This window comes from Trichosurus vulpecula, chromosome 5, assembly GCF_011100635.1.
Source record: "Trichosurus vulpecula isolate mTriVul1 chromosome 5, mTriVul1.pri, whole genome shotgun sequence".
Taxonomy (NCBI): Eukaryota; Metazoa; Chordata; class Mammalia; order Diprotodontia; family Phalangeridae; genus Trichosurus; species Trichosurus vulpecula.
Genome location: NC_050577.1, coordinates 288703685 through 288715802, shown reverse-complemented (window position 1 = coordinate 288715802; position 12118 = coordinate 288703685). Strand labels below are relative to the sequence as shown.

The 12118-nt window shown below is 43.0% G+C and overlaps 1 protein-coding gene across 5 annotated transcripts in view; it reads left to right on the top strand.

The window, feature by feature from the left end:
- Positions 1 to 8204, top strand: part of SLC41A2 (solute carrier family 41 member 2) — a 131565-nt gene extending 123361 nt beyond the window's left edge. For 3 of the 5 annotated variants that reach the window (XM_036758834.1, XM_036758833.1, XM_036758830.1), the window contains one exon: positions 5004 to 8204. In XM_036758834.1, the coding sequence (XP_036614729.1) occupies positions 5004 to 5189 (186 nt within the window). In that variant the 3' untranslated portion in view covers positions 5190 to 8204. The remainder of the gene's footprint in view (positions 1 to 5003) is intronic. The other 2 variants (XM_036758832.1, XM_036758831.1) reach the window with 1 other exon arrangement.
- Positions 8205 to 12118: the final 3914 nt, after the last annotated feature.

Below are 12118 nucleotides of genomic sequence, written 5' to 3'. Positions count from 1 at the left end.
AGAGGAGGAAGTTGAACCATGAATGCAAGGATGCTTTGTTCTTGATAATTAAAGTCATTTCATGAAGCATTTATTAAGCACTTACTATATGTCAGGCATCGTGCTAGGCCCTGGGGACACAAACATGAAGCAGTCACTGCTTTTAAGGGCCTTACATTTTCATGTTCATTTTTCACATCTTTGTCACTTCCCAGTGACATCCAACACCCAGCAATTTGGAACTGGGCCACAGAAGTCACTAAAGTGTGCATAGCCTTTGATTGAGCAATGACATTAGAAGGCCTGTTCTCAGAGATCAGAGAAAGAGGAAAAGGACTCGTATGTACAAAAATATTTTTAGCAGCTCTTTTTGTGGGGGTGAAGAATTGGGTGCCCATTATTTGGTGAATACCTGAACAAATTATGTCACATGAATATAATACAATACTATTATGCCATAAGAGATTATGTAAAAATTTCCCTTGTCGTACAAAAGAACTCAGCGCACTGACCACCTCTGATAATGGGTACCTCACTCCACACACCTCAATCTGCCACTTCTCTGATGAGAGGAAGAAAACATACTTCCTTCTCAGTCTTCTGAAACTGTGATTAGTTGTTCAATCAATGTTCTGACATCTTCTGCTGTCCTCAAGTTCCCCCACTATTTTATTAGGGGACAGAGTGAGTGCAAAGAAGCCAATAAAATATCTAAAGAAGAAATACAAAGCACTTGGGAGAGGGGACAGCTGGAATATCGGGAAACATTTCTTGTAAGAGGTAGCAGGGCACAGAACCAGACGGGGGTGAGGAGGGAAAACATGCTGGCCTGGTGGATGCTTGTTGTAGTGTAAGCCTGTCCCTAGGGGGTTCCCAGACTGTGAAAAGGGAGCAGAAACAGGGTTCTTACTAGGAGGGCAGAGCCAGGGCAGATCCCATGGTGCCTCTCCCTACAACTCAAAAGTAAACATCAAGGGTTTCTCTTAATAGGGTCAAAAGTTATAAAAGGGAAGCCTTTGGAGAGTTATTGGGTGAGTGTATACACATATCTGTGAGGGTTTTTTCCTTCCTTTTTTTAAACCAGCAGCTGGTTAAGTCCCCCTCTGTCTTTCTCAGTGCTGCCTGTGCCCCTAAGAGAGGCTCCCACGTCTTTGATTTGCCATATTCTAGGCATTGCTCTGACCAAAAGAATAAGCACTTGCAGCTGCCGAGATGTAGCGTTTAAGAACCCTTCAATTTAGACTAAGGACATACTTATTCCTGCTTTGTTTCAAGTGAGTTACCCCAGTTGTTATTTGAGAAAGTGTATGCTATAAATATCAAAGGGTGAGAGGGATGGGAACTTGGCTGTTAGGAGCTGAGGTTCTCCCTAACAGATATTTGGAATTGGGAAATTGTGCATGAGCTCATCTTTTGTCCTGACATCAAATCAGGGTGCTTTTGTTGGTTTGTTTTCTGTTGTTGTCATGTAAGTTGGGGGTAATATAGTTTTATACTTAGTATGTAGGAAAAATACCCAAGTTGTTATTCCAAAAGCCTTTCTGTGCCGTATTTATAAGACAAGATCTCCAAAAGTAACCTTCCGTACCACAGCATGGATATGTTGTTTGTCCGGACATGAGCCCTGGAGTCTTTTAAAGGACTCTTCATGCATGGAAGTGCTGGCCTGTGTTAATTCATGGAAGAAGCTGCTGCTGAATCTCTATCTTCCAAAGCAAACACACACTCTTTTACCGTATTATTTGTTTGAATTCCAAGCAACATACCTGGAGCATGGAAATTAAATTAGCCAAGACTACAGAGTTGCCTTTTCAGAAGATGTATTTACTTAAAGAAGTTATGCATATTTCATAAAGAACAAACAGGGAATATTTATTAACTTGAAAAAATTACAATCCAACCTTGGTTTGATTTAGATGTGCTTTTTTCAGTACAAATTCCATAGAATTTCAGGTCTGGAATAGAGGCTTTAATGGACCTCTACTCCAGCCTCTCACCAGGAATCTCTTCTTTTTATATATGAAGAAACCCGAGATCCTCAGAGGATAAATGAATTACCCAAGATCCCAGGGCTACTTAATCAAATGGCAAGATCAGAAATTCAGGTCTTCTGTCGCTTAGTCCAGGGCTCCCTTCATCACAACATTTAATTTTTGTCTTATTTATTTCTTCTAAGAGAAATATTTGAAAACAGATTTATCGTTGTAAGCCTAAGAGCTATGGCCGACTTATATTAGTTCTTACTATCCATGTACTTTCAAGATAATAAATATTAAACCTATAATTCAGTGAGCATTTATTAGAGTATGCCCCAAACCACACAGATTGGTATAGACTAGTGTCATAGGAGTTGGGAGTAGGTGGATAAAGCAATCACTGATGACTTGGGGATGAACGGAGGTAAGTCTTGAAGTGGGCTTTGATAAATGGAGAGGATGCCGGGGCATTCCAGGAAGAGCAGGAAGCCGGCAGAGGTGATGAGATGGGCATTCAGTGCTGTATACGGAAAGCGATGGCTTGTGTAGGAGAGTGGGAGAGAATCGGCTGGGATGAGGGCTCTGGGTTATATTGTGAGGGGCCCCCAAAGGGCAGGCTAAGGATTTGGGGCTTTAAGCATGGGGGCAATGATCTTAGAAAGACAAATCTGGAGGCAGTGCGCAGGATGAGTTGGAGCAGAGAGAAACTAGAGTCCAGACACACTAGTTGGGAGCTTACTGCAGTAATCCAAATGAGCAGCAGCTAAGAGTAGGATTATGAGATATGAAATTACTTATGAGAGAAATTGCAGAGTGGCCATAGGAGGAGTGTGAAGTCAGCAAATCCAGCTGCCTTTTATTAAATGCCAAGCCCTCGGAGGAGCCCATGGATGTTGGGATAGGATTGGCCTCCGAAGCAGGAAGACCTGGCCTGAAGCCCTTCCTCTGCCATAGCTGGGCCCTATGACATGGGCCACCCCTCCTTGATGCCCTCTTTCCTACCAGTAGCTGTATTTTGATGTTCCAAGGCTCTCACGGGCCTTCCGTTTGACTTCTGCCCCAGGGCTTTATTTTTCCCTTTTCTCTGAGCTGCTCTGAGCACGAGCCTTTAACAACCTTGTTCCCTCAACTGCAGCACCAGCCCGATGTTTAGTAACAATGAAGGGCATCCCCTGGCATCCTTCAGGGTCCCAGACAATTCTTTAGGACTCCTAAGCTGCAAAAAAGGCTCCGATCTGCACTGGTAGTCAGAGTTTATTCACTGGGAATTCCCCATGCCAGTGACATCACAGGTTGGGCCCAAAACAGTGTGCGCAGGAGTACGCAATATACCAACCATGCTACAAAGAGATGGATGCCTTCCCTCTCCGAGCTTCTGGCCTGATAGAGGAGAGAAGAGGCACATGTAAATAGCGAACCTACAAATAGAAGGCAAAAGCATAGAAGGCAAAAGGCCCAAAACACCGTGCAGAGAATTCTGAAGATATTAAGAAAGGGCCTGAGTCACCCCTCTAGCCCTTGCCAGATCGTCTCAGACTGCTTCCTGAAACACGTGCTCACATCTGCCTAAGAGTGAGGGGTGGGGAGAATTTAAAGAGAGGAGAGAAAGTTAGGAATTAGCTCTAGATTGTATAATTAGGGAGCCAGTGAGAGATGAAGAAGCGAGGATCAGGATGAAGTCGCACAACATGAATTTGTAATGTACAACCTGGGACCAAGTGGGAGCAAAGGAGACTTTGGGGGTGTTAGGCTCAGGGAGAAAATGAGGGGCGGGGCAGGAGGGGGGCTGCTTAGCTGAGAACAGCACTGCCATAGTTGATCACAGAAAGGTCTGGGATGGGCACAGTGCCTTGTTGCCAGGAGGCTTTATGGCTTAGGGGAGTGCTAGAAGACCCAGATCTGGGCAGACAGAAGGTCTGGGGGCATCAGAGGATGCAGAGAGTGAGCAAATGGGGAGATTGAAAAGAAGGTCTAGGGGGTACCCTTCATTGTTATGAACATCAGGCTGGCCATTAGGGTTGAGGAAACAAGGGTGTTAAAGACTCATGCTCAGAGAAAAGGGAAAAATAAAGCCCTGGGGCAGAAGGCCCCTGTTAGAGCCCTGGAATGGCAAAATACAGCGAGGAAAGAGGGAGGCAAGGAGAGGTGGCCCAGGCTCCCTGAGAGGGAAAGAGAGTCAGAGCACAGACACTGGTCTCCAGGGTATTGCTGGTCCTGCCTGGGGAATGGTTGAAGAAGTACATTGCTGTTCTTGGGCTTGTTCAAGGAAGCTGGGCAGCCTCTGCAGTGTGGAGCTGGATGATCAGGCCAACACGTCTTCTAAATCCATAAATCATGGCAGGCCACAGGAGAACATGTCCTCTCCCCTTTATATGTGCTCTTTTATTGGAACTTTATATAGTTATTACAGGTGGTTGTTATAAAGCATCGTTCCCAGGGCTGGTTAGAGAGCCCATGGCCTTCCTGACTAAGTCTATGTAATGTGTTAGACAGATGCAGCCCGGGCTGAGGTCCGGAGGGCCGGGAGCTGGCCTGGCCTTCTGATTTTGTGCCTTTGGGCAAACTTTTATCATCAGTTCCTTGCTTGGAAATAAACCTGCTCTGTCTACTGCTTCAAGTTGTTAGGAGATAGGGTAGAAATGAGGTGATACCTGTGAAAGAGCTTTTAAAATGTCTAAAGGGTTAGACAAGGCAAGGTGATTTTTTTACATTACTTTGAAGTATTTCACGAGAGAATGTCAGTTATCCATTTGTATCCTTAACATCTAGAACAGCACACATTGGGCAATTAATAAATGCTTCCTCAACTGAACTGAATCTCAGGATCTCAGAGTGAGGTTATCTGGCCTAGACCTGAGTAGGAGAGCTCCCCAGCCATGCCCTCAGCCCCTTCCTCTTACGTGGCACATACTCAGCTCTTTCCTGTTAGCTGTCTTAGGCTCCTGTGCAAAAGCTGGCAGAAATCAGGGTTTGGGCTTGTTTGCAGACTTTGAATGGACTAGGAGTTGTCTGGACCAGCTAGAAATGATCTTTGATTTCCCATTCCAGGTGTTCATCTTGCTGTGGATTGCTGACTGGATGGTGCATCACTTCTGGAGAAAAGGAAAGGATCCTGATAGCTTTTCCATCCCGTACCTTACAGCTTTGGGAGATCTGCTCGGAACAGCCTTATTAGCCCTGAGCTTTCATTTTCTGTGGCTCATCGGTGATCGAGATGGTGACGTTGGAGACTAGTGAAATATGGAACGGCTGACTGTTCTCAGACCATATAGAAGAAAACCAGAAGATGGCGGCTTGTGACTCCTTTTCAAGGCCTTTAATACAATACAGGGATCTCACTTTGGCTGGGCTAATTTCAAGTTGTAACTGATAGGATTAAATGGCCTTAACTTTTTTAAAAACTGAATTTGAATAGAAAATAAAAATGAAGGGTATTTGCCTTTCATATGAGAGAATGAAGGATGATTTGACATTGAAACAGATATGAGTTTCATTTCTGGAGTTAATTAAATCAGAAAATATGGAGGGAGTTAAATATGAGTAATTTTGTAGGTAGACACACCCCAGGAATGCACTTGGTTGGTGTTTGACTTGTAATGGAAAGTTGGGGTTGGGGAGGAGATTGGCCTCTTTTCTGATGAATTTGGTTACAATGAAAATCCTAATTTAAAAGAAAAAAATACCCTTTTGGAGTATAAAAAGTTTTAATTACTTCCACCTCTACACCAGCTGAGTTTGAATTTTCAAATGACCAGCCCCCAAAAGATACCATATCAGAGATGAGGACTTCACCCCATAAAGCCCCATGAGCTCCCCAGAGATGCTGATGACTTGATTCCAACTCCACCACTGTTGGTGGGCAGTCAGTATAGAACAGGGTGATTAGGGGCTCAGAGGAGAACAGTTAGGTCATTTGGGGTCATTGATTCTTTTTATTCAAAAGTCAGAGGTAGAACCAAACAAGAGAAAGGAACTCAGTTGTGTTTGTTAGGCACAACATGGTATGAAAAACCACTCTCTTCCTCATTGGAAAGTTGGGTTAGTGATGATCACAGTGCTGTTTGAGGCGTCAGCGTTACAGTAGATTTGGAAGTGTGTTGCTGCAATGCATTGTGTTTGTCCACGAGGTTTGCTGAGGGTCCAGATTTCCTATTGGGGCTGTAAATGTTTCCCCATGTAAAATTATTCCAGCTGAATAGAGGACTCTGGGTCTAGTTCATTTACGCAACAGGAAAAAAATGAGTAAGATTTACAGACGGGTAAGTGAAGGATTTGGGTATTTTGAAGAAATCAACTGAAAAGCTTACGCTTATCCTTTAGGGGGTCAAAAAGAGGCTGTAGCACATCTATCCCCGCCTTATCGACGCTGCCCATCCGCAAATAGGGGCCAGAACACATACTTAAGGTGTAGTTTTGCTTTACCTGTTTTTCCAAGAATTGCTCATGTCCATTGGGAATACCTGGGCCAATCTGATTAATTATTGGAAAAGAGCAGCATTTTTCTATGAAATAGAGCGAATCAATAAATTGCAGTGGGATGGCTCTCTCTGTTGTAGTTCTAGTGTGGACTAAGAAGGGCATTCCACTCTAATTCAGCACGTGGTGACTCACGTCTTGGTTAGCTTTATTTAAGTAATAGGTTCTATGTAACTTTATTGCTGAAATCATTCCTGTTGAGTGCTTTAAAATGAGGACTAGATCAGTCATAGGTTTGCTTTTATTTTTCACTTTAATTATGCCACTCTTCTGCCTTATAATGCAGATGTCATAGATGGTAGGAGAAGTAATTACAGTTTCTCCTTGGCGGAGTTACGGTGTCACACAGTGAACGGTCTCACAAAAGAAAGACTGAGGAAGTCTAAGTTCACAAATATTTAACTGAGAAGGTTTTATAAAAATCCATGGGGATTTAGTTTGATCTTATTTAAAGAGTTTGAAAAATACTTGTTTACACTTGGATTATATGTTCTGTAATCATTTCTAGAACTTGTGCATAGACTGAAATTCCTAGTAAATTTTATTTTGGCCGCTTTTAGCAGAAAAAAATAATGCCACCCCACAGTATTTGCCAAGCAGCTTTTTTCCCATTCACTCACAAAGCCTCTTATTGAGTCTCTGTTTCCCCATAGAATTAGCATAAAATTGCTAAAAAACATATACTGACACTTTACATTTACTTATTCCCTCACACTTTACAAAGTCCTTCACATACACTGTCTCACGTTGTGGTCCTCACAATAACCCTGGAGGCAGCTAGGACAAGTATCCATGCCCCTCATTTCACAGATGACGTAATTGAAATTCACAAGGGTCAGCTGATTCGAGACAGAGCGCGGATGCTGATCCAAAACTTCTCATATCAGATCCGGTGTTCTTTCCACGATGTCAGGGTGACGGCCATCCTTTAAGGTTCAAAGATGGAATCACATATGCGTCCCCCCTTTCCCCCCATACACACACACACGCGCACCCCTCTCCAGGGAATCTTCCTTTTTCGCTCAACATGGGACACTTTTAATTACTGGTGTACATACAGGTGATGTTGATGAAAACCTTAGGTCAGTAACATGAAGGGGGAAAAGAAGAGAAGGGAGCCCAGTGCACAGGATCATTCATTCGGAGCTAACAACAAACCTTAGAGATCATCTGCTCCAACCAGATGAGGACGCTGAGGTTCCAAGTGGTCCAGTAAGCCCCAGAGCTGGGATGCAAACTCAGAGGCTCTAACCCTACATCCACCCCTCCTTCTACTCTGCCATGCAGCCAAAAAGCCCAGAACTCACCTTTTATAGCACTTTATGGTTTACAAAGCGCTCTCCTCCCAAACATTATTTAGAGCCCATGGACTACTAGACAATCATCTACTGGTTGAGCTAATTATAAAATGGAAGTACATTATTTAAAGAGTAAAAAAAAACCACTATGTGTACTTATTATTAATAAACTTATCTACAGATTTGAACATATTGTGACCAATTTTTAAAAAATTTGCAAAATGTACCAGTATGTCCTTCCTTATCAGCAACACATTATAGTATTTAGTCCAGAAATCTCCCAATAATTTTATTATGTATGGTGCTTACTTTACCACAATATTAAAAATACCCACACACTTAACCTTTAATTACTTATTATTAGACACTTCACTTTGGTGTTGGGGGGAGATGCTTATGTTGTTGGGTCATCTTGATTGTTCCTATCTGTGATTAAAAAAATTTTTCCTTTAGAATAAAGTTTCTTGAAAAGGTATTGTAGTGGAAACTCATTTGGAATGTATCTTTGAGAAGGTATAAAAAATTCCACATTCTAGACCGCCCGTGTCATTGTCACTGGAGTTGTGTGTCTTGTTCTTTCAATGAATCGGACTTCCTTCCCAGCCTTGTCAGCCATCTGTGGTCCAGCGAACCCATTGAAGACAGGCGCCTGCCATGGTGGGAGTCTGTTGTGTAGTCAGTTCGATGAAGACGCCACGCATTCAGCCATTAGAGGTCGCATGTATGTAGCCTTTGGAGAGACCATCAGAAGAGGCCATGTTTGGATTTCTCTGTGTGGATATACCTATGTAGATTGTGGTACTTGGATTCATGATGTTATGAGTTCAAGCCTTTCCACCTGTACCCCCAAACCTTTGTATAGTTCATCTGTTTTGTGAATGGCTGTGCCAAAACACTTGGCATTCAGCCTTCAGGTGAGAGTCTTCTCTGTGTTTTGCTAAACTCGTCCTCGGATAGCAACCACAGACTATTGCTGGTCAAATACTTGAAGCCTTTTCAGACTATGCCCAGCCAACGTGTAGGTTTTATTGGCAGAGCTTTTTAGTGCCTAAAGTCACCTCCATGCTTTGAAAAGGCATCAGAGGAGGACCTGAGTGTCTAATAACTGGAAGCCTTTTGTCAGAAGCTCCTCTCTCCCACGGGGAGCCTGGAAATACCTTGGGAACAACTCATTGATGTGACTTGGCTCCATCCCAGGAGAATGAGTATGTAGCACCCTTCTGGAAGAGGCTATCAACTGCTCCACCAGCATCCAGCCAAGTGAGCCTTCCAAACATAGTTCTATTTGCACAGCAAATGACATAAAAACTCAAAGACATCAAAATGCTGCTCTCCTTTCCCCCTGGGGGTCTGTCTAGTCCCTGTGACTTAGAGCACCACTCTGGGTGTGACCCTGGGGTCCATTCTCCCATGTCAGGTAACTTGTTGCTCTTTCATCACCAACAGGTCTCCTCCCTCACTCCCAACAGGTGCTAAGGCTCCTTTTGGCCTCCTCTGCTCCTAGCACAAGCTGCTAATTGCTTCCAGATTGGTTCTTACAAAACTAGCCTCAGGGTGATTCCACAAGAGCCTCAGCTGACCCTCATAGAGCTCATTTACATCCTTGGAGCACAGATGGCTTCTGGCCCATTTGTTATTTCATACTAGGGTTCTACAGACCCACCTCCCACAGGAAGGGTCTCCTGTGGGAATGCCTGTCTGTTGGATTGTTCCAATTGGTTTCTGCTTCTTCCCAGGTTGTCTCTTGGTGAATTCAGTTTTATTTCTTTACCTCGGGGTTCGGAGGGACACCGATCTTTGTTTGCATTTCCACTTCTTCTGGCGTTATACAAACTGTGAATAGGTACCTCTCCAGAGGGAGAAGGAAATTTTTGTAGTCCTTGCTACAAATCATTAAAATGAGTTTTGACTCCCAGAATGCTTCATCTGGAATTGGGGGGAAATGAGTTGGTCCCCATAAATAAATTTTCCAAGTAACTATAAAGTTTTTTTTTCATTCATCATGAAAAGATTTTAGATAGTAGCTATTTTTGATGAAAATTGTCCCATTAATGAATTTTAACATGTCTAAGCCTCCTTAAATGAGATATGAAACCTAATTCAATCTCTCTTTTTTGGTAATGAAATCATGGTTAGAATATTAATTATTTGTGATGCAAAGATGGCCTCTCAGGGACTCCTGAGATGTGTGGAGTGGTTTCTTGCTGATCTAAGTGCTTCCATACAGCTGAGCTGGTTGAGGTCTGACCTTCCGTCTGCTTCTAGAGTTACTCTGTCGCTGGTCACACGTCCAGGACTGTCTGTCATGCCAGTTACTCTCCTGCTTTCTGATTTTCTGCATCAAATCTGCAACATGCTATAAAACCGGGTGACAAAAAGTTGATTAGAATTGTGTCTAACGGAACAGTAAGTAGGTTCTAGAGGAAGTTTTGAGGGCGCTGTTATGAGTCATCGTGTTTACGCATGGGTTTTATAACCTCTATTTTGGCTTCTCAGAAACATTTTTTCTTCCCTGAGTTGAAGACAGTGAAGTTCTATTAAAAAGTAATCTTCCTAAGATCAAGCTTAGTATCACTATATTTAGATTAAGGCGATAACCAAATTCTAAGTGAATTTGTAACTTAAACTAAGTGCCTGATTTCATAAAAAACTTGTATATGCATTGTTAATACGTACATCTTTGCGGGGGATGGGGAGACTGTAGCAGAAAGGGTTACTAATAATACTAGCTAGCATTTCTATACCACTTTAAGGTTTGCAAAGCACTCTATGTATATTATCTCACAACAACCCTGGAAGGTAGGTGCTATTTACGTATCCCATTTGACAAATGACAAAACTGAGATAGTGGTTAAATGACTTGCCCAGAGTCACTTCCTGACTCTGGGTCCACCTAGTTGGTATTCTGTAAAACAGAATTAAGTGATTAAAAACTTAAGGAAATATTCGTCTTATTTAAATATTTTAATGAAGTTAAGAAGAAATGGTTAAGAAAAAGGGACTTTCCAAATTCACAGTCCCTTTTCTGGCATTTTAAAATTTCACTGATAAAAGTAGTACTTTTAAAACTATTAAAAGTGAAAACTGGTCTAGTTAATGCATTTTCTTCTTTGTGAGTATTTGTGAACAAACCAGTGTGAAACATTTGTCTGGCGCCTTTGGTGCTGTGTAGGCAACAGCTGATCAGTGGTTTGTTTGGGGGATTTTTAGGTGGCCATAGGGGAGGAGGAGGGGTGAGATTGTTTCCTAAAACAAATGGATTGATAGGTGATTCTTCTAAAGCACTAATCAGCGCTGGGTTTTATTGGCTGAAAACACACCTTGGTTGTCAGTGAACATTGCAAGGATGCAATGCTGGGCCTCCCTAGCAGCCAGGGCAGAAATGGAAAATGATCCACTTGAGTACTTATATTTGAAATAAACCTTTCAGGTTGATAAGTAAAGACAAGAAATAGCAACATGCCTGAGAGAAGAGGCTCTCACTTTATTTCTCGGGGCTAGACGATATTTTTATTCTCCTAATGGAGTAGGGTCATTTTGAAATACAAGCCTTGTACTACTGTGAGAGGATGAGCTATAATTCCTAGGTGGAAAGGGTGGATTGGAGTGGCCTGGAATTTATGGCTTTTGAAATGGCAGGTTAAATGCTCCAGTCCCCCAAAGTGCTCTGGACCCCCAGGCTTGACTGTCCATAGGTCATGCATGCCATACAGTCCTCAACCTGGATAGCCCCCCAACCTGGATGGCTCCCCTCCCATTGTTCCCCAGGTCCCAGAGTATATTGCTGACAGCCACACAGAACTGGTCACACCTAACCTACCACAAATGTATTCATCCAACGTCACCTGGGCTAGAACCACTCCTGGGCAATTCTTTTATTAATCTTTTGTTGATATTACAGGGAACTACCCCTCTTCCCCCCAATGCAGTTGCATGTGTTCTCTTGGTTCTCTCCAAGACCCTCCATTATCAGCCTCATTATCAGCAAGCGGCCTTGACTCCTACTTCAAAGAGAACATTAAGACCAATCGACACACGGCCCCTGCCAGTAAACAAGCATTTATTAAGTGTTTGTTGTCGTGTGGTTTTGTCCTTCATTCTCAAAGAGGACCATGACATCAAGGAAATGGTGACAAGACTTGCAATTGACTTTGATTTGAGTGAGAGAGGGCTGTGCAAGGTCACCAGCCTCACTTTCTCCTCCAGAGCCATGTGGGTCCAGTGACCAGATAGCCACCAGGATGACCGGAGATGGCTCAACTAAACTTACTACACCCCCCCCCCCACCTTGATAGGTCTCTCACCAGACTCAGAAGACAAGATCTCCTTTTTCCTGTCCAAGGTCATTTGTTCATTTCCTCCCCACAGCTCCAGGACTGGTACACCTAT